This window comes from Chamaea fasciata, unplaced genomic scaffold, assembly GCF_029207755.1.
Source record: "Chamaea fasciata isolate MVZ Bird 193981 ecotype frontalis unplaced genomic scaffold, bChaFas1.0.hap1 SCAF_4, whole genome shotgun sequence".
In the NCBI taxonomy this organism is placed as follows: domain Eukaryota; kingdom Metazoa; phylum Chordata; class Aves; order Passeriformes; family Sylviidae; genus Chamaea; species Chamaea fasciata.
Genome location: NW_027094089.1, coordinates 4,556,680 through 4,578,734, shown reverse-complemented (window position 1 = coordinate 4,578,734; position 22,055 = coordinate 4,556,680). Strand labels below are relative to the sequence as shown.

At 37.7% G+C, this 22,055-nt stretch overlaps 1 protein-coding gene across 4 annotated transcripts in view; it reads right to left on the bottom strand.

The window, feature by feature from the left end:
• Positions 1-512: 512 nt before the first annotated feature.
• The window catches only part of IQGAP2 (IQ motif containing GTPase activating protein 2), a 128,028-nt gene continuing 106,485 nt past the window's right edge, over positions 513-22,055 (bottom strand). For all 4 annotated transcript variants that reach the window (XM_066180754.1, XM_066180756.1, XM_066180757.1 and 1 more), the window contains 19 exons: positions 20,455-20,538; positions 19,544-19,615; positions 19,312-19,381; positions 18,778-18,986; positions 17,945-18,094; positions 17,017-17,180; positions 15,706-15,930; positions 14,821-14,961; positions 14,414-14,498; positions 12,732-12,964; positions 10,517-10,649; positions 9,047-9,149; positions 8,029-8,170; positions 6,232-6,319; positions 5,129-5,341; positions 4,111-4,271; positions 3,149-3,292; positions 1,851-1,959; positions 513-1,375 (listed from right to left, as the gene is read on the bottom strand). In XM_066180754.1, the coding sequence (XP_066036851.1) occupies positions 1,262-1,375; positions 1,851-1,959; positions 3,149-3,292; positions 4,111-4,271; positions 5,129-5,341; positions 6,232-6,319; positions 8,029-8,170; positions 9,047-9,149; positions 10,517-10,649; positions 12,732-12,964; positions 14,414-14,498; positions 14,821-14,961; positions 15,706-15,930; positions 17,017-17,180; positions 17,945-18,094; positions 18,778-18,986; positions 19,312-19,381; positions 19,544-19,615; positions 20,455-20,538 (2,640 nt within the window). In that variant the 3' untranslated portion in view covers positions 513-1,261. The remainder of the gene's footprint in view (positions 1,376-1,850; positions 1,960-3,148; positions 3,293-4,110; positions 4,272-5,128; positions 5,342-6,231; positions 6,320-8,028; positions 8,171-9,046; positions 9,150-10,516; positions 10,650-12,731; positions 12,965-14,413; positions 14,499-14,820; positions 14,962-15,705; positions 15,931-17,016; positions 17,181-17,944; positions 18,095-18,777; positions 18,987-19,311; positions 19,382-19,543; positions 19,616-20,454; positions 20,539-22,055) is intronic.

Genomic DNA, 22,055 nt, shown 5'->3' with positions numbered 1-22,055 from the left:
TAGCACCACAGATCAGTTAGTATATCAGCTGAGTTTGTAATCCATATGTCTGCCAGTGACTTAACACTGTTCTATTCCCTTACCAGAGTTACTACTTATTTAATATTTACTTTTAGAATTCATTCCAGAATGTCTCATTGTCTATCTTTTGAAGTGTTTGTCACAAGAAGAGTGAGAGAAGGAAGTATTTTCTGTTGGTCACGTTACATATGGCACAAACTTTTGTTCTGTATGTGTAAATGATAGTTCATAAGCAAAATCATCATCACATTCAATTGCATAAAGGCCATGAAGTCTTCACTGCTGAACAGCTTTCCCCAAGTATACTGAGGACAGTTAGGCTCTTAATTACATGCAATTTTATAAACACACTGAAAGAAGTGCTTTCAATTACCATTTGGATTACAGCTTTAATAATTCCTTGAAATGAAATTTAGGGACCAAGCCAGTTTAGTTAGGTAATGTTTATTTTACATAGAACGATCTTCAAAGAATATTTAAAAAACCCAATCTAAATAGTAATTTTATTGCATTTATTTTCTTACAAAAAAAAAAAAAAAAAAAGACAGACAGGCACAATTTAGGTATTCAAATACTTCAAACTGAACAACTGTTCGCTATTCAGATTTCCCCAATACCACTCCAAAGGCTGTGAGAGTAGAAAATGACATTTTGCACGAGGCAGTAGTGCATTTAGTAGGAATGAATTGCAAAATATATTTTTGTGAAGAAAGTCGTTACTGTCGCTGTAAAATTTCCTATTAAATTTTTTGAATTGCACAATAAGTTTGCTTTGCAATTGACAACTGCCACAAAATAGGCCTAGTATGTAAATATTTGCTCAAACTATCCCTTAGAAACAAATTAGGTTTTCTTTTGGTAAATACTTAAAAGTCTAGTATCAACTATATTATATATCTGAGGTAATTTTAAAATGTTTCAATAGGAAGAGGTTTATATATTTAACTAAATTCAATTTCTGTCTACCTTAATCTACACAATAGCTGTGTGTCCTAAAGAATATTTTGATTTGAAATTTCCAACAACAATGAAATCTGAAACTGTTTAAACGAATTGATTTCTTGGCCTTCTGTTTTGTTTTCAATGCTGACAAGGCACTATGTACATTCCTCTGAACATTTGGTGTTTTAGGGTGTGTTTTTAAAAGTTAATCCAATGATAAACTTGAAACATTTAAAAGCAAAAAAAAATACTGGATAGACTTCCCACTGATTGATGAAGTCCATGAATCTGAAAGTACTCATTTTCCATAGAACTTCTTATTTAACAAGAATATGAGCAAATTCACATTCACTTTAGCTTTATCAAACATTTTCATTACAGCCACGCCTTCATACTGCATCTGAAGTAAATCCTGCAATAAGAGAAAAATCATTAGTGTCTGTCTAAATCCGTACAATTACGTACATTACATAACAAGATGTGATAAACATCACCAACTCCAGGTTCTTTATAATTTAAACAATTGCAAGCAGCTTTTGGGATACATGTAGAACGTATTACGTGTTCTCTAGATCCTTAGCTGCAGATGGTCAGTAACAGCAAACCAAAAGAAGCACAGTTTTTCTGTGTATTTCCATTTTCTTTTAGTATTTCCTGCTTGCCTCTGAACTAATGTGGTGGTTGATTTCGTGTAGTTGCCCCAAGATAAGCATTAATTCAATGCCCATGCCCGGCATTCCGCGGAAGTTACACAGTTACTCTCCACACAGGCTGCTGCTCTGTACTGATTGACTGGTTTATGCATACATGTGAAAAAAAATACTGAAAAAGTTTGCAGTTACAGGAAATGCAACAGCAGCTATATAGCAAAGTAATAAAATTCAAACCTGGAATTGGAGCTGCACTTTTTCCATCTCAACTCCTAAAAATTTTGCTTTGATTTCGAAGTCACCCACTTCTCCTCCAGGTGTGATCTCAAACAGCACATTCTTAAACCTTGAAACAAGAAAGGAAATTGAACACATAGGCTGTACAGTTTCATATAATCCAGAGAAAATTTTGGGGAAGAAGACTGCAGAACACAGAAGAAATTTGACCACAAGCAGTGTTGTTGGTATCAAAAGATTCACTACATCCCTCCCTGCACTGCACTCCATGCAGTGTCTTCTTAGAGACTTTCTGGTGTACTGGTAGTTTGAAATTCAGAATGCTGAAGTCTTTTGTGTTGGAGAAACAAACCCCCAAAAAATCCCAGCCCAGAAAACCCAACCGAACAAAAAAACCAACCTGTCAACCAAAACCAAACCAACAAAGAAGTGAACAAAACACACACACACACACACACACACACACAAAAAACCAAAACCCACCAAAACAAACAAACAAACAAACAAAACCCCAAAAAACCACAACAGGACAGCCAGATTTTCCTTCTGCCATGCCCAAGTGTCTCCTTCCAGGTACATATTTGCCTCATGTGGCTTCCTGATGAATCCACTTGGAAAAACAAAGCAAAATGAAACACAAAAAACCCCAAAAAACCCGAAAAAACCCACAACACCCCCCCACCCCCCAAAAAAACCAACCAACCAACCAATAACAACAACAACACAACAACAACCAAAAAAAAAAACAAAAACAGAAACAAAAAAACCTGGAAAAAACTTTTCCATGCAGAAGGGAGATGCAAAGACGCAAGGAATTGAAGACTTTCACTACCACAGCCTCAAAATGGAAGAATACAAAAGGGATGTTAAACCACCACATCCATTCATCCTGCCATAGTGAGGAAGAGCAGAAAACCTGGGGTTTACTAAGTTATTTGAAAGAAGATGGTCAATATATGAAAAAAATTGCTACAGCTGCCTAAAAAGGTGGTCATTAATAGTAAGTCTTCTGCCAAACTTGTACTTGTTGGTGTAAGATGGTGCTAGGGCTGGCTTGTTGAAGTATTTTCCCAAGGTAATCATAGAGCAAGATACAAAGTAAAAAATTAATTAAAAATTACAAAATAATTATTACAATTCATTATTAAAATTAATTATGACAGACTGTATCATCCTTCTGAATGCAGAAGTCTGAGGTAACTTCAGCTGTGGCACAGGAAATTCTTTTATCAAAACCCAGGTCCCTTCAGAAACTGTTGATTAGAAAATGCTCAGAATTGGTTTTGTACTGCACTTACTGATTGATTTGAAGATCTTCAATTTCTAGGATGACACCTTTTTCATGAAGTCTTGCAGCTGTGTACTTTAGTGAGATCTGTTTCAACTTTCTGCTTCCCTTTGTCTCCTCTTTTCCTTCTAATTTAATTGACTTCCGTGAATTTCTGGAAAGAGAACAAGAAAACTGGCTTTGGTGTGTTTGTCAGATCCTTAATACTTCAGCTACTTTTCTAGACATAACTTTCTTTCACTCTCTCTTGAACTTCTTTAAAAAAAATATTAACATCCCAAAAAATCTAAGAGTTAGAAGAATTTTTCACACACAGTGAATCTTCTAAGTATCTTGCCAATGGTTTTGAATCATATTTTAGCACTTCCTTCAATTCTATTGTGAAATGCAACTCTGACCCTAGAGAGCCACAATCCTCAGTTTAAAATAGCAGTTCGTAAACTTCATGTGACATAAATGGTAAATACTCTGTAATTAGAGGTAATTTTTGGTTCAATGAAGTGTGCCTTAGGAAAATTCCTATTCATGTCAGTAAAATGTTTTTCTTTTGACACTTTGGTGGCATTGGTGGGGGGATTGCTTTCAAGTAACTGCATCATACCTGAAAGGTAAAATTATTTAGGCATTTATTTACACCTTTTCCATTCTAAAGACAAACCCAAAACTTTTAAAGAAGGAAGAAACGAATAACTACTTCCCAGAGCTTCATGACCTCCAAGTAAGCAAATGGATCTGCAAAGTACACAATTAAATATACTGGAAAATCTATACATTTCAGACTTTCTCAAAGGCAGTCTTAAATGAATGCAAGACTTTGATTTCCATATGTTGATGCAGTTTACAACTCTCATGGACCTTTTGTAGGTTGTTAATCTGTTTGAATCAAAACTTTAAACTATAGACTAATGCCTGCCCTCCCTCTTGATAAACCACACTAAAGGACACATTTAAAGAAAGGAAGACTCCACTCACTTTCTTGTTAGGTTGTCTAGGCAAGTTTTTATGTAGGTGTTGTAATAATTAATTTGTTCCTCATAAAATGCTGTCTTGGAGTTAAGTGCACGCAAATGCTGCTGCAGTTTCACCAATTCAGCTTTTCGATGATGTCTGTATCTCCTTTGATTCCGGATGTCCTAAATAAATTCATTAATGTAATTGTTTCATTAATTTGCAATTTTAAAAAGCCTGAGTTCATTCCCATTCCAATTTGTAATTACAAAATCTGACTTAATTACTGAGGGAAAGTGCAAAACTATCATGTTAGTTCTTACAAGAACAGCACCTGTAGAGAGTACTACAGTTTGTTTACATGGCAATCACATTGCTACTCAGATATACAAGTGGTGTTATGTTGAACTTTGCTGAGCTTTACAGAGCCTAACAGACCCAGAACTCATAAGGAAGATGTCATTGTTGTGCTAAAGATAGTTCAAAATGATAGGATTCTTATGGCCAGTGTGGGTTGTGGATGTGGAAAAGGTTTTATTGAGAACAATCCCTGTGCTTTGTCAGCATCAGGATGGGCCTTGACATTGGCCCATTGTTGCTCTTGTGTCCCGCTCAACCACAGCAGATCAGTGGTAATACCAATCAGATAACATTTCATGGGGGTTTAAGTCTTTTGAAACCTTACCAAGACCACAGCCATTCTTAATTGAAACACCACTGAGCAATTCCAATTACCGTTAAAATATGCAAAGTTATATTGAAACATTATAGGGGAGGACTTAAATAATCATCAGCATCAAATTCAGTATCAGATTTGGATAATAAAGGCTGCAGTTTTATGCCATTCGGTTCAGACAGTTATGCAGGAGTGTACTGTTTTTCACTTATTTTGTCAGGAAACAAAAACAATTTGCTTCCTATGTGGATACTTCAGTAGTTTAGGATAGCATTTCCTGAAAAGTATGTATTTTACTTCTATAATTGGAATGGATTTAGGCTAGATGCTGGAAAGCATTGATATACACGGAAATATTCCATTTACCTTAGCAATCTCATTTATAATTTCTTGGTACTTAGTTGCTGAAGACACTAATCCTGCTTGTTCCAAGGTCCGGAGATTTCTCTGGATTTTCCTTTTCTTTTGTTCTATTGGTAGCTGCCCATCTCTAAAAATAGACTGACTGCGCTTCATTTTCTCAGGAGTTTTGGAATCTAAGATGGCACGTTTTTCTACAAGTTTCAAGTTCTCAGATTCCTGGGGGAAAAAAATTAAATCCAGAACAGTTATTTCCCAGATTTTGGTAACTGTAAAATGTTAAGGTATATTGAATTCTCAAAGGAGATTATCAAGAATCAGGGTGCAGGCTTTATGTCCTATTACCACTTGGTCTCAAAGTACCCCATTTACTATGCCTTTGGACATACCTTAGGTACATAGTGACAAAAGCTAGACATACATTTGAATTAATAAAAATGTCTAATTTAGCTAGGCTCAATGACTTCACCAAATTGTGGGAAGACTCTCCAGATCTCACAAGTGTTTCCTACATGTGCACACACTGAGGTTAACTAAAATCTGCACATTATTAAAATGCAGTTTTGTTTGTCAGTGTCTACAGGAAGGAGTTCAACAGTGAGCTCTTCCCACTCGATTCCCATGCTAAGGATAGCAGTAGTTCCCTGAGATTTGCTTTCATAGATTAAGCAAATAAACTAAGGGGTCAGGGAACTTGAGTTACAATACTGAATTTAATGAGGGGGGAAAAAAAGATAGAGTAGGAAGATTCACCTCACACTATTTGATTGTATTATGTGAGAGAAAAGACCATGTTTACAAAAAAATGTAAAGAAAAAAAAATATTCTAGTGACTCCAATACAGTAAGAAAAAATATTCCAGTCTAGTCTAGCTCATAGCAAGACTTACATTTTGTTTCTCTTTGAAGCTGTTTCCAATTATACAGTAAAAAACCCCAAATGATACATGTCTCGTATTTTGAAGACTCTAAATCTGTATCGTCTAAAACCCTCAACAAACAATTTCATTATTATCATGTGATGGAGAAAGCTGTCAGTGATCTGTTAAGGCTTTCAAATGGCTATAATAAAATACTTCCTTCCCTATTCAGGCACAGTGTAACACTTACCTGTTGTACTGTGGCTGGTGTTTCTAATATTTCTGAGAGCGTATCCCCTGGTTGTGTTCGTATCACATCCACAATGAGCCTCTTGGTTCTTTTGAAAATGATGTATGGATATTAAAAACAGTTATCACTGGATCACTTCTATATGTACTTTCTTCAGCCATAAAATAGCAAACTCCCCCTTTGTTATGGATTCTTGGTAAAATTTGCTTTCTAGCTTTTTATGTTATATGGCTTCCCTTAATAGTATTGAATACCTGGTTTCTATACAGTCTGAATAGAGAAATACAAGTAAACTTCCTTCCATTTATTTTAGAAAACAGGTAACCAACTAGTACAGTAAAACAGTTACTTCTAGTAAAAACACAAACAACACCTCATGTGGATTTTAATTGCGATCGTGACCAAACAGTGGACAGAAATGTAACGTTTGAAAAGGCTCAGTTACTTATCATTCCATTAATGGTCATATTTACTGAATAAGGTGGAAATGCACTCAGAACGGCTGAACTTTGAAGAAATTTTACATTTGATGCAGTGCATTTACGCAAACCACTTAAGGACAGATATTTCTCTAGGGACAACAAACAAGAAGCATTTCCTTGCTAAAAAAGGGAAGCTGCTACATCCCGATATGCTAACCAGTTCTTTTCTTGGTAAGAATTTATCGCCTTCCTGGTGCCTGTTCATTCATAATACTTCCAAGAACATCCTGCTACAGAATTCTATTTGTTTGGGGGACAGGATAACTGAAATAGCTCATTATTTTTAACAATTAGCAGGAAAAAAAAAGATGCAGTTTAAGCTTCCAAGGAAGATGTCTAAATATTGCCAAAATTTCTATGATAAAACCTAATGGTTTAAAGTGCTAGTCTATCTAGGTACAGTTACTTCTTCAGAAGTAGAACTTCACACCATCAAACAAATCGAGAATGCTTATTTCTGATTTAAAAAAAACCCTCAAATAACTTAATAGATCAAATTTGAATTACAGCCCATGTCTGCCCTCCTAGTTATTGCCCACCTAGTTATTTGTGCTGTTGTTGTCTTTCCCTTTTAATATGAACTTCTGCCTTCACATGTATGGGGTACATATAAGCACAGTAATAGAGGAGAGCAGCATCCTGTTATCCCCCTTACTCAGATTGTACTAGGATCTTAAATAGGCCAATCCCTTTTCTGGATAGCTTGAAGTAACTTCAAAATATGGATGCCAATAATGTGAAATTAAGTGCTGTTATATAACTAATTTTTACTATGAAGTAGCTTGTATTCCAGAGTATCCCCATATTCATTCTTTAATTTGTTTACCAGGCAGAATAAATACGACTTTCCTGGGTAAAAGCATACAGCATGTGCTATTCCAGCTGAAGTTCTTTTCAAATGGCTGCTGATAGTGTATAAGGAAAGTGTTTATTTTGAAGAGGAGGAAAAGACATGGTAATACTGTCTGACCCTTGTACATCTAGACTGCTTTTCATCTCTGCTTTCCCAAGACAGTGACATTTTAAAGCAGAGTGCTTTTACAGCTTCATGAAAAAAACACCTCCTAGGTTAGATGATGATGCAGTCATGCTCCAAAACACAGATAGCAATATATTCATTTTTCTGGAAAAACTGACAGTTCTTCTGTCTTTTGGAAAAGTTTGAGTAGCACTGAACACAAACTGGCTTTTGAAAACGGAATGTACCCAGCACCTCAGAAATGCACTTAGGCAGGGCAAATATTTAAAAAGCAATATCTAAAAACAAACAAAAACAAAAACATTGCCAGAATATAGATGTTTGAGTAAAACTTACTTTATCATCAGACTTTTGAGATCCTGATCTTCACCTTCTCGTAACTCATATTTGCTTGTTAGAGACAGTGAAATCTCTGTTTTTGCAAGCTGATTCAGTGTGCTTTCCCTGTTGGGGTCATTGGGATCAACAGCTCCTTCCCCTAAAAGGAAACATATTTTATTCCAAGTTTTCCAATTTTCCCATGATGCAGTACATGAAGTGAACAAATACCTAGATGAATCAGTGTAACTAATCAGAAATATTAAGGTGCTATTATTATACAGCACCTCTATTCCTTCCACTTGGGAGCAGTCTTTTTATGGACATTGAACAATCAAAACTGTAACTTAACTATTTAGAAGTCCATTTACAATATTTTGGAAATTACACCAATACTTGATTTTCTGTCTCCTGACGTGCAAAAGACTTTCATGTCATCTTCCCAAAGAATAATACAAACTATGTAACATCCTTTATCCTAACATGAAAAAACAGAAGAGTTGCACCTGTGTTAGCAGGCTATTTACTTGAATGTTGGTGTTATCCATAACTCCCAACTAATCTCTAATTTTTTATGATGAATGCAAATTAAGTATCAGTCAGATGCATTACTTGCTAAGAAATTTGCATAGTTTTAGAAAAGTAATTTTTATTTGGATAATTAAGTATTGAAAGAAAAAAAATGGCTGGTTTTAGAATTCCCAATACACTTTTTCTAAGTTTCTACCCAACACTAGCAAATCTTAAGACCAGATTGTTAAAAAAGTTACTTATTTCCTATATGCACAACTGGATCATTCAAAGTGTTACTAATGTTTGGATTTTGAATCACAGGTTAATTTTTAGAGTGAGCACTGTAGTTAGAAAATGGTTAAAATAGAAGGTGTAATGTCATAATAAGTGTTTGGAAAAGAATTCTGTAGTAAACAGAGAAGCAGAAGCTATTGCTCTGAGAGACACAAGAGTATTTAAGTCAAGCCTCTGTTTAATTCTGCCCCTAGAGTGAATTTACCCATTAAGATAAAAATAAGCATACCAAGGAAAGATTCTATGTCAGGAACAGGTCCCAGACCTTCCAGCAATTCATTCAGCAGGTCATTAGCCTCAGGGGCAATGGCATCCTGGTGTTCCAAAAGCAGCTATAAACAAATGTGAATGAAATCATCATCCAGAAAAAGCTTTCCTGGTATCTTTATACTTGAAAATAAATCTGGAAACTAAATGCTGAAAAACACAGGCTTAGCATGATCAGGATTGTGTTAAGGACCTTCCCAAGGTCAGGAAGCACCCTGGATTCTGGGCTAGAGTTTTGAGTTGCCCTTGCTGTAAAACAGCTTTTCTTGCTCCTCCAGCAATTGTCTCTGGAGTCAAATGTTCTGCCATGCTAAAAGTCATGGCTGAACAGATGATTTGCAATTAGGACTAACAGAGTCCTAACTGTCACAGAATAAAGGATGACAATCCCAAGCAGAGCATTTTGGTGCTGCATCCTTAATATGGAAAGGATTAGAGACAGTGTTGGTGATCCATAGAAAGACACTTATGTTCTGTATATCCATCCCAGTAGCTTACAACAGTGTCAGTGATATCTTTTAGAAAGAACTGTATTTTATAAGTGAGGAACCAGCTCTGTAGCACCCACAGCACCTAACAGACATGTTATGCCGGTCAGTAGACTCACTAAAAGGAATATTTGATCACATATACGTTCACATATAACTTCTGGTCATTACATGCTGGCATAGGTCTATCACTTCAAAAATTAAAAGAACAGGCACAAGAGCAAACTAGAAAGTTTGTTTTTAGCAGATTAGATTATTAATTTTCACTTGAATGAAGCTAACTTATAGTGCGGCCTAGTGTGAACTGGGTATTTTACCTTTTCCATAGTGTATCTGGCAGTATTTGAGAGGGATTCTTTCTGGTGTTTGTGAGCCTTTTTTTTTTTTTTTTTTCTTTTTTTTTTTCCCCCGGGAGCAGGGGGACACACAGGGGCCATACTGCAAGTAGTGTCCCAGTTTTAGGGGTAACATGTGGTAAACTTATTCTGTTCTTTACCCACAGTAAGAACAGGCACAGTGTCAGTTTTTCTAAATCAGATGTTTGCTTCTGCTTCCAACAAGTCATGACAGAATGTCAGAGCCAAAATACACAATTTCTATTCCCAAAGACTCTCTTTCACACTGCTTTCACTTTCTTACCCAAGACAGAAAAAAGTTTTAAAGTTAGAAATGTCATGTGAGACTGGAGCATAATTGCTCATTCCCCTCATCATAAAGTGTTACAGACTAGTTATTATTCAGGATGATGCTTTTGCATAAAAGCAGCATTTGTATTTTTCTCGGGAAAAAAAAAATCTAATACTCAGCTTCAGAACATTTCAGAGATGGAGAAATTACTTCAAAAGTAAGAATGAAAACTAAGCTTTCCCCAGAGAGTGCTAGCTGCAAATATTTGATAGTCTGTACGCTATAGTCTGCTGACTAGTCTGTTTTCATTGACTTACTGAGTGGGTATTGATAATTTCTTCAATGGAGATATATATGATAGGCTTGCTAAGAGTCACCATATCAGAGTATTCATCAATATTGAATTTCTCCTCTGGTTCAGGAACATCACAGGCTGCTTGAAAAAAATTCCTAAGAGAAAATGAGAGACTACAATAATTGTCCATTATAAATTCACTTTCTTTAGCCTATATAAAAAAGCCACAGTCAAGCCTTTGACATGCATTATGTATCTCTTACAACCTGCAATCTACTCTCAATGTTTCAAGGAGCATTTTGAAGGCAACATGTCAATAAGAATGATGAATTGTTCTCTTTCCTGAGTAGCTGGTGGAAGACTGTTTTAAAGGGGTTGGGTTTTTCCCCTCATTATTAAACAAGGAATGAAAACTTGGTATATTTTAAGGACTTAGAGAAATATCTATTCAATGCCCCAAAAGTTATAAAAGGATTTCTCATTTTATGAAGGTATTTTGCAGTATGAGGTGTTCTGAGAAGAAATTGATTGAAATAGATGCACAAAATTCCCATTTGTCCCACAAATTTGTTCCCATTGCTGTTAGGCAGCAAATGAGCTGCTCAAAGTAGGAGAAAGTGTAGTATTGTTTATAAATATAAGAATCCTGAAGGGGGAAAATGCAGAGTGCGGTTGAAGTGTTATTCCAATGTGACTACCATGTATATGGAGTACTGAGACCTGCTTCCCAAAATGACAACTGTGCCTCTCCAAGCTACTGACTTCTTCAGGGATGTACACAGACAACCACGAACCAGCCGGATGCTCCTGTCAGAGAACCATTTTGTTTTCTGAAGTGAGAAGACCTGAAATGGGGCAGCTGAGAAAAAACAGGTTTTGAATAATGCCTATGAGTTTGCTCCTAGAGCCATATCGTGCCAGCCCTATGGCATTGAAGAGGATACGTGTTTCAGATTCACAGCACCTTTAAAGTGTTGGAAAAGAATAATTAAAAAACCAAAGCACTCAAACAAACAAACAGAACTGGGCTGGGATACTTTACTTTGGAGAGGTGAAAGCTGGGGGATCCAAATGACGTTGTACAAAATCACAGTGGTATTTATTGCATGAGATGTGTGCAGAATTCATCAATTAAGTCCAAAAATAATGGCCAATAGGGTATACAGTGAAACTACAGGAAAATTTTAATTTTAACCAACATGTAGCAAACTTCTAAATATTGCTACAGGAGGAGTTGTGGAGGCAGATGATATCAAAGGCTTAGGAAGGGTGTGGATAAATGTCTGCACAAGTCTATAGATGCAGAGTAGAAGATTTAGGCAGGCTTAATAGCTTTTAGCATTGCTAATATTGCTCCAAAGGGGAGCAGGCAGCTAAGAGCAGCCACCATTGCTGTCTAAGAAGGGCTTAGTTAAAGCACAGAGCACAGGCATACAGATATTTAAGTTAGCCTAATTAGGACAGGAATTCTTCCTTTTGTAGCAATCAAGGGGCGACTACAGTTACATTTTATTAGCATTTGTTATTCTAGCTATAACACTATCTACCTTGTAGCTTATTCATCTTTATTTCATGCCCTTAAATACTTTATTAAAATTACCAAGTTGAATTATCTCTGTGTCCATGGTTGATATCTCTCAAGAAAACCCATTCTATGAACAGTGCATTTGCTTTCATGAAAGGCAGACACTAAAGACAGATATTTTGAGTGCGTGTTTGCTGCAAAACTCAACAATACCACAAAGTAATAGCAATTACCCCCCAAAATGGGCAATAACCCCAAAGAACTTGTGTCCCAGAATGTAGGAAAACATGCAGTTTCCTATGACTGCAAGATAAAATAATGATATCTGTATAGAATCTATTGACAAAGATGCGAGAATAAAAACAAACCCTGCAACTTTTTGTGACAAATATTTTTTTCTTCCTCAGACAAAATGTTTAGATGTCCTCCCAAATCAAAGCTGGCTAATGAATTACCTCAGTCTGTTCTCAGTCTGTGTTTGCAGTAAGGAACTGCAGCCAAGACAGCAGAGATGATCTCAAATTAATGCACAAGCTAAAATACAACCGTTTACTCCTGCTCCAGTTTCCTTGTCAGTGAGCATTTCTCTTTTCCATACCACTCAACATTTTTAACCATGAACAGGAAATTCCTGTCAGGGAGGAGTCCACCTCCCTTACTCATCCTCGAGAAAAGCTCTTACTCTGTAGATATTTGTGAGGGCTTTGCATACCTGAACTTCTGGTAGGTCTGCGAGAGGTAAGTGTTCATAGATGACAGATGTTCACTATCTCCTTCAAAGAGTTTGTTAGAAGCAGCATGCTGGAGGACTTTTGCCACACAGCCTAGGTTCCTCCTCTGGTCAGGGTGTATCTGACCCCCAGCTGTTATATCAATTATATCAAAGCCATCAGGAGCAACTATGGCTGGGTTCATGTAGCGATAGTACAGAAGGTTGCCAACAATCTAAAGAAACAGAGGAAAAAAGTTGAGAGATCTTCCCTTTGCACACACTAATGACACCATACAAAACATGACCGATCATTTCTACTTCTAAATTAGACCACAGGAACTGGTGCTAGAATAATCCTTAAGATAGACATGGTAATGTGTAGCTAACTGGAATAACTTGTGGGTTTTTACATGATGCTCCTCCTACAACACCTCTGTGAACATCAGTTATGGACTTTTACAACTACATCTCAATTGGATACTGGCTGTAGTTCAGCTAATGTAATGCAAGGCATGGAGTGAAACACAAACACAACTCTTCTAAATTTTGCAAGGTTCTGCTCCCAAGGCTCATTCTCCAAAGGGCTGCAGATCCTGGCAGCATTTAATGCACTCACTGATAAGGGGACCCATTATTTCTCAAAGGGACTGGACTGCAATGCAGACCTAGAAATCTAGAGAACAGATTTCCCAAACTGCAGTTCCTCTAACTATGTTACAGTAGCTTCTGAAGATGGCAGCTTCAAAGAATTTCTGGGCTCAGAAACAGGTAGGACTTTGTTTTCTGCAATTTGCTTTAGCTTATGTGTATGCACCTGCAGAACTTCCAACTTACACGTTTAAAGGCTTTCAAGTGGGTACTCCATTTGCTATCTAGATTTTTTAATGTGTTGAGCAATTTATTAATCTGTATTGCTGGAGTGATGGACAGTGAAGAATAATAGAGAAGTTCTGTTAAAGTGAAAACCTAGTACTTTTAGAACCATATAATTAAACACTGATAAAAGGGTCTTTATTGAAGTGCAAAATAGTCCTAATTTGACAGGGTTTTCGGTCTCTCAGTTGTTTTGAAGGCTTATGGAGCTATTCCCCTAAATCCTCTGAAGAGAAAGCGTGTCTGTGGTAGGGTAACAAAGGCCGCTGTGCCAGTACCATACTTATTTTTCAGTCTGTACAAATGCCATTTCTACAGCTTTTGCAGGCATCTTAAGTATAATGTAATCCAAGTGTAGTATAATCCACATGAACTTTTCTTTTAGAGACCTTCCTCATTGGATTTAAATTACAATTTTTTAACATGTTAACTACTTTAGATAGGGGGGGGAAAAAGAAGAGGACTACAGTGTTCTCAATGAAAGGATTGGTGATGGCAAGGACCTCACTACCAACCCAAGCCCCAGGATAATTCAGATAAACTCCAGCCTTTTCAATACACTTTATATATGAACAGATTGAGCACCCTCTTCCATAAGAATTGCTGAGCATCCAGATTAACATACCTAGATTGTGACAACAGAATTCCCTTCTCCCCTTCCTCAGCCCCTTTGCAACTCAATAAGAAGTGACAAATTCTTTCAATAAATGCTGCGTTCCTAGTTTCTTATAATATTTAGTGTTAATAAAAATCCACTTTGACATTTGAGCAAGAAGCTGCTGGCAGGTAGTTTGCCCTAAGAGGTCTACCTTTAATAGTTCATCTTCTGTTGCATCCGGGAACTTCTCATGGAGTGAATTCTTCAGAACTTTGGCTATGTATCTCATTCCATAACTACATGTAGAACAAACAAAAAGGCAGAATATTGGAAAAGACTTAGATGAAACACAAAACAATCATTCTCTAGTCAGCTTAAGATACTGGCTTTTTGCCCACTCCCTTGAAACACAAGAATGAGTTGGTAATGGAAAACACAAAATGTTTCAAGCACAGGAGAGGTTTGCCAGGCTGCTGAAGCAGGGCAGAGACACCACTCCCTCTGCTGGGTATCACAAGCCTTTGAAAGCATGGAAAGGACTTGAAAGGATCTCTATCACCGATGTCCAAGTGAACTGCACGTGAACTGGCTCTTGGAGAGTCCTAACTCAGCACTTACGGCATCATATTGAGGGAAGAGAATATGGATGTGAGAACTTTGTCAGTCACTGCTCTCAAACTCTGAATGGATGATTCCAGTTTATTGACCACTTCTGTGTGTGTCAGTGCTTGCTCTGTGGTAACATCATACGGCAGTTTGCTGCAAAGCAAAAAAAGGAAACATTAAACCAGGTTAAATACATTTGAGAATGAAATACTTCTTTTATCCTTCATAAGAGCCATGAGTGGACAGAAGTCTGACAAACACAACTGAAGCTGGGTTTTGCTACTAAAAGTCTCAGATTCTTTGGCTTCCTTTTTTGGGAGGTAAGTAATTTGCTTAGCTGGAGGTCCACATGTTATCACGTACCTTCTCTTATTAACAAAAGGAGAACACAGATATATTACATATTAAAAAATTAATATATTATATTATACTATAATACAATTGTATTGTAATATGATATATTATATATGTATATATATTATATGTATATATATTATATATGTGCATATATAATATATACATATTATATATTAACAAATATAAAGCAAATCTTCACATCCTCATCCCAGCATAGCTCATCAAAAGCCTGGGACACTACTAACATGCTGTTAGCAAAAAACTTGAGAAAAAGACTAAGTTGTTCCGTGGCATAATTTATTACACTTATAAAGATTAAGTAATTGACTTTGGAAGGTCATGACAAGGAAAGGATCACTTTCAGAACATGTTAAAGCACCTATTTGTCAAACCTGTCTCCCCAAAATCTCACTGCTGGAGGAAGACTGATAAGGGGTGCATGGGCACAACTACAGTACAATTTGTCAGAGAAAGAACAGGTAAGCAGAACTGAGCGATTCCTCATGTGTATGGTGCAATTTTTCCAGCCTCCTCACTCACCTGGCCTCACCAGTCTGCATTTCCAGCTGGTTTACCCATGCCTTGTAGACATCCACCGGACTAGTGTTGATTATAAGGGACTTGTCCTCCATGATCTCCTTCACCAATGGTGCCAGAAGCTGTCGCAGAGTGTTCTGCCCACGAGCACCTCGGTTGAAGCTAATGACCATTTTAATCACAGTAGGGTTTCCAGTGACAATGTCCTGAATCTGGTCTACCTTGGAGCTGCATCAGGAACACAAGAGTGTGAGGGTTTACGCTTCTTCTCTTCTCTGCCAAGGTCAGGATAAATAACACGGGGAAACGAAGGATCAAGTTTGGACTTGGAATGTTTGTTATATCTTATCTATTTACAGTATTTACCGACTCAAGCACTGTGAGCTCAATCTAGGAAGTTAGGAAAATGAGGTAAAATGGAGTGCTTCTAACTCTCTCCAAGGTCTTTGAAACAATAATTACTCAATACCATGGTGACACCTATATTATTTATGGTCTTGACCCAATAGTGATAACCCAAAGTCTGCAATGTGGACCTTTTTCACCCAATTACAGAAAATCACACAAACCTATGAAGAAGAAGGAAGAAGAAAGTGAAGAAGGACAAAGACAACACCCAAAATCCTCCATCTTGACTCATATTTATTACTATACACTAAAACCCCAAATTCTAAGCTTCTAGGACTCCAGCAGAACAGTTCTGACTTATATCTGCAGTTATCCATATTTTCAAATCCCAGACTTTTAAAACTATCCTATTTCTATTTTGAAGCCTCTTTATATAGTCTATCTCTTGAAGTTTTTATATAAAACAAGGTGATATGTAGAGGCTTCCATCTGAATGTATGTTATAGTAATGTCCCGGAACCCAGCATAGTTCCTGGCAGCTAATTTATACCTGATTCAGACCCAAATACCTGTTCAGCTGTTAAGGGCATAAAATAACATTTCATTATTTCAGGGTAAGCCACCAATCTTCTCTTACAGAACGTAAGATTACATAAAGAAAGGTAATACTTTTTCCACCCTCACATGCTCAAACATGAACCAAGAAGCCCTAGCATCTTTTTACAAGCCATTTTTTCCATACAGGAATATGGTCTTCCACAGAAAGATTATTTTTTTCCTGAATCAGCAATCACCTGAGTTTCACCCAGAAGTAACACCCAGAAAACAAAATTCACTTGTAATAAAAATCATGTATGTAATTTTATGGTAGTTTAAAGATTAACCACCAGTTTCCTTTAAGCATGAAGCATTCATTGAACTGCCTAAAACAGAAACTAACTAAATACTTTCTGTGATTGCACATACGTTATCTCCTCTTCCAGAGCAGTTTTGAAGAGTTTGAGAAGCAGGTATTCTTCCCGTTGATTGGAGGCATAGTTGTACAGAGTGAAGATGACTGTATCCATAAACTTTGTAGACTTGTTCTGTGGCATCTGGAAAATCAGCTTTGCCAGATACATGGGATTAGTCTACAAGGCAAAAAAAAGGCTTTCATATGGTTGTCCAGGACAAACTTCCCCCACTTGGAGGGCAGCTTTCCACATTTGTTTATGCCTAAACCAGTTATGTTGACTCAAATATATGACACTTTTCCACGCAGGTTTTACTTTTCTCCAATCCTAGTACATAAGAAACACAGAATACTGCACAATCTGCGAGAAGCTCCATTAAGGATTTCATTTGCAGTCTTTGGATAGTTCCTCTCTGCATCTAGTCTATGTATCTGATGACAATTACAATTTACCATATGAAAATAGCTATCTACCAAGAAAACTTTGCATACTACATGTCTGCTTTGGAGGGCAGATCTGCCCTGGGTGGATCTAAAATTCTTCTAGAAAAATGTCAGTAAGGTGAGATAAAAAAAGCACAAGAACAGATAAATTGTATTCTGTGAACTACACTGCAGACCACTTCCCTTCCACCACATATATAGTATGCTGCTGGTGACAGTAATTTACCTGGACTATACGGAGGTAGACATTTCAGCTTCAGTACAGACTGAAGTATACTCAAGCAAAAACCAGCCATATTTGCTACACACTTTGGAAACAATTTTCTCAATTACAGAAAGCATTAGAAATTGACCACAGTGTCTGCTGCAGTCTGCATGTTATTTGGAAATATTTTCATAATCACTACTACAATCATTAAAACAAAATAAGCAGTACAATATATTTCTATTTTTTCTTCAGAAATTTGCTGCCACGTTAATTTTTGCATTGAAATTTACCTGGAGAAGGTAGAATAAGTTTTGATAAGCCTCCAGTTTTTTTCTTCTCTCCTTACTCAAACCTTTGATGCCCTGTTTGTCAACCATAACCATCTCCTCCAATTGACTTTTGCTCTTTTTGTTGAGTTTCTTACTGTGCAGTACTACATCCTGCAGAAAGATGACAAAAAATCTGGATTATATATTCACTAAACAGGCAGATTGGAAAAATGAACATTTTCCCAACTATGTTAAATGCAGCATTACTCCAAGTGCCTTAAATATCAGCTTCACAAATTTTGCTTCTCTATTCACTACCGAGGTTTTTTAACATCTTTATCTTTCACCAGTATGGCTTGCTAACAATGATTGTATGAGGCCTGATCTATACATTCTAATTCATGATTAATTAACATTGAACAAGCTGTTCAATATTTTCAGAAGTCTATTGTAAGACAGAAAAAAATGTAAAAGATTTTAAATCTGCCAATTAATTACTATTGTCCCCAGGAAGCAAAACACATGATGTGTAGCTTAGGACAACAGAACAGCTAGCACAAGGTGGAAACATGATGATAGTGCTTAATTTACCAGGAGTATTTTGTCTAATTGAGGGTGACTGAGCACTAGCACAGGTTGCTCAGATTGTGGAGTCCCCATTGTTGGAGATAATCAGACATCTGGACATGGTTCTGGGCAACTTGTTCTGGGTGTCCCTGCTGGTGTGGTGGGGTTTGAAACAGATGACCTCCAGGGATCCCTTCCAGCCTCTGCTGTGATTGTGTAACAATCCCTGAGTTCCTTCAACGTGGGGAAGTGCTACTGCCAAGGGAGCCTGAACAGAGCCTCCTGACCTGAAGAGTGATTCTGTTTTTCACCAGCAACCCAATCTTTATATCCATTAAGTTCAAATCCTTCTCCAGCTGCTGATTGGATCGAATTTTTGTAACCACTTCTTCCCTTAACCTTGTTACTTCCAGTTCTTCTTGAAAGTCTAAGTCACTTTGTTCCAAGAGGTAGGCAAATTTGCGCAGAACAGTCAAGGGTGGATTTTCAGCACCAACTATAGTTGAAGAAAATAGGTTTGTTAGTTGTCGTAATACTGAGTACCCCTAAGGCCCTCAGGAAACAGATCACTATGCAGAAAATTTGAATTTCATGGCAGTTAGCAATGTTTTTTGTCATACTTTAAAAGTGCAGCTGTACAAAATATTTTCAGCTGCAGGGCAATCGCTACAAACACTTGCACCCACTTTTGAAGTTAAATAAGAGACTGAGAAATCTCTTAAAACTTAAGAGATAAACTTAAAAAAATAAAAAAAAAACCCTGACTGAACACATTAACATTCTTGCCCCCAGACATACAACATTCAGCTGTTACTACTTACTTAGTGTTCTGTAGTCCTCCCTGGCCTTGTTTGCTCTAAGAAATGCTTGTATCTTCACAATTTGGTCATTCTGAAAGGGATCAAGATTAGGCAAAAGATTTAGTTGTGACACACTTATGCTCAGAAGCATACTGCAGAACTTGCACCCTCTTTCCTGTTTCCCAAAATTGCTCCTGCAGTCGTACTAGCATGCTTTAATTCTCCATGTTCAAAATGGAAAAAAATTACTTACATGATCCTTGAAATACTGTAGGCGACTCCTGTAAGCTCTCCTTGCTAGCCACATTTTGGCCCATGACTGAATCTGAAAATTAAATAGAATTTTAAAAAACTTAAGGGAAGCTGCAAAAACCTCTGTGTGTGTGTGTGTGTGTGTTTTAAATTTACTTTTGAATGTCTGTTCTTGTGTGCTCAGGGCCACACATGACTGTACTACCAGGCTCCTAACGGCCAGTGACCAGATAAGGGGGTTCCCACTAAACCACTAAATCAAGCTGAGTTCAAATTGCTACCATCTGTGTGTAACATCATCTTTGGAAATAATTTCTACCTCCAGGTCTCAGGTCTCAATTCTAAACCAGTCTCACACAAAAGTAGGGGATCCTGTCAGAATATTCCACCTGTGATCTACAATCCGGTCATGACATAATGGTCCTATTAGCATCTCAGAAAAGTGAGTGCTTTTCAGGGATACAGATTTGACAGCTTTTAAGGAAATAATACACTATCATCCCAAATGTTTTCTAGTTTAGTGTTGGAAAGAGAAATGTAAGGAAATCTCTTTGAAGAGCCCCTCAGGTTCTGCGAAGCCTGTTGGAAGTCAAACACAGAGCTTTCAAGAACCAGTTTGCTTAAGCTATAAATTAAACCACTTTCAATGCCATGCAAATTTCTGGAAAACCTCCAGCCTGTGCTCCTAGTCTCTGACTCCCAGGGTGATGGACTATTATTTTTTAAGGCTTTTATATAAAACAAGGTGATATACAGAAATTACCATCTGAATTCTGCCTGTGTTATAGTAATGTCCTGGGACATAGCATAGGCTCTGGCAACTGATTTATACCTGATTCAGACCCACATACCTGTTCATTATATACATATATAAAACATACTTGGCCCCCAAAACACGTTGGGTATTCTTACCTTAACAATAGCAGCAACATTGCTTTGAAGCACTTTTAATCTGTCAACATAGCTTTTCCTTTGTTTGAATCCTTTCCAGAAAGCCTATTTTAGAGAAGGCAGGAGACCATTACCCCATTAAGAAATTAATTTTTATTAAATCTATGTAACACACTAAAATAATTTACAGTGTTTATCTTGTAGAAAAAAATCTGCACTGTGATAAAGAGATAACTAAGGTATAAGTATGCTTGCCTCTATTTTTTAAGGTGCCCTAATAATTTCATGTTAATTTTGACCCATCTCAATATATTTTATTGTCCAATGCTATTTTCTCCACCCTTCTGAATTCATCCTTACTCTTATCAGCAGTAGACCCGGATCCTTAGCATCCCAGTCACTGGCTTCATCCCACATAAGTGACTTCCAGCTCTTGCCCATTATTCAGCCTCACCTCCCTCCCTGGAAAAGCAATGGAGTGCCTCAATCTGGAGACCATCTCTGTTCACATGGATAACAAGATGATGATCAGGAATAGTCACTGTGGGTTCGCTAAAGTAGTCATGTAAGTGTAAGGGGAGAGCAGTGGAAATTGTCTACTTGACTTCAGCAGGGATTTCAACACCGTCAGAACATCCTCGCAGAAAAAATCAGGGATGTGGGCTGGGTGAATTGACAGTGAAGTGGATTGAGAACTGGCTGAACAGACCCCTATAGTGGTTTGAAAGCAAAACAAATGAGAGGCTCCAAGTCAGAGATACAATTTAATAGGAAGAAGGGAAAAAAAGTAAAATAAAATAGATGCAATAATACAAAAGACCACTGACAGAGTCAGAATACAACCTGAGCAGAGTGATGGAAGCAGTCCAGATGAGGTGGTCTTCCTGAAGCAGTGATCCCATAGAAAGGTCTGGTAGCTCTGTTCCTCTGGGAATCCAGTGGGTAAGGGCCCCCTGTACTGTCCCAAACCCCAGATTATATCCAGGTGAGAATGCTTGGTTCCTCCCCCTGGGTGAAGCATCTCACAATGGGATGATGGGTCATGCAGGGGGTCCTTGATGGCCCATTAAACAGAGATAGCTTCCAGAGGGGGTTATCTATGAGTCATGCAGCAAGGCATTTGATGGGCCATTAGCAGAAGATAGCCCTGAGAGAGGGGGCCCGGGAAGAGCACTGCTCCAACAATTGGATTCAACAGTTCATGAAGATGGTGATAGAATACTTTGTGCACATCCTATACTACAACCCAGGACAACCCCAGAGGGTCAAAATCAGTGGCACAGGGTCTAGTTGGGGCCTGCCCCCCGTGATGTCCCTCAAGGTTCAATGCTGTACTGTTTAACTTGTTCAGCCATGACTTGGATGAAGGGGCAGATGCCTGCTCAACCATGTCAGAGGACACAGAGCTGTGAGGAGTGGTTGATACCGCAGAGAGCTGTGCAGCCCTTCAGAAGGACCTCAGCAGGTTGGAGAGATAGGCAGAGAAGAACCATCTGAAATTCAGCAAAGGCAAATGCAGGGTCCTGCTCCTGGGGAAGAACAGCCCCAGGCACCAGCACAGCCTTGGGCTGCCTTGCTGGGGAGCAGCTCTGAGGAGAAGGACCTGGGGGTCCTGGTGGACA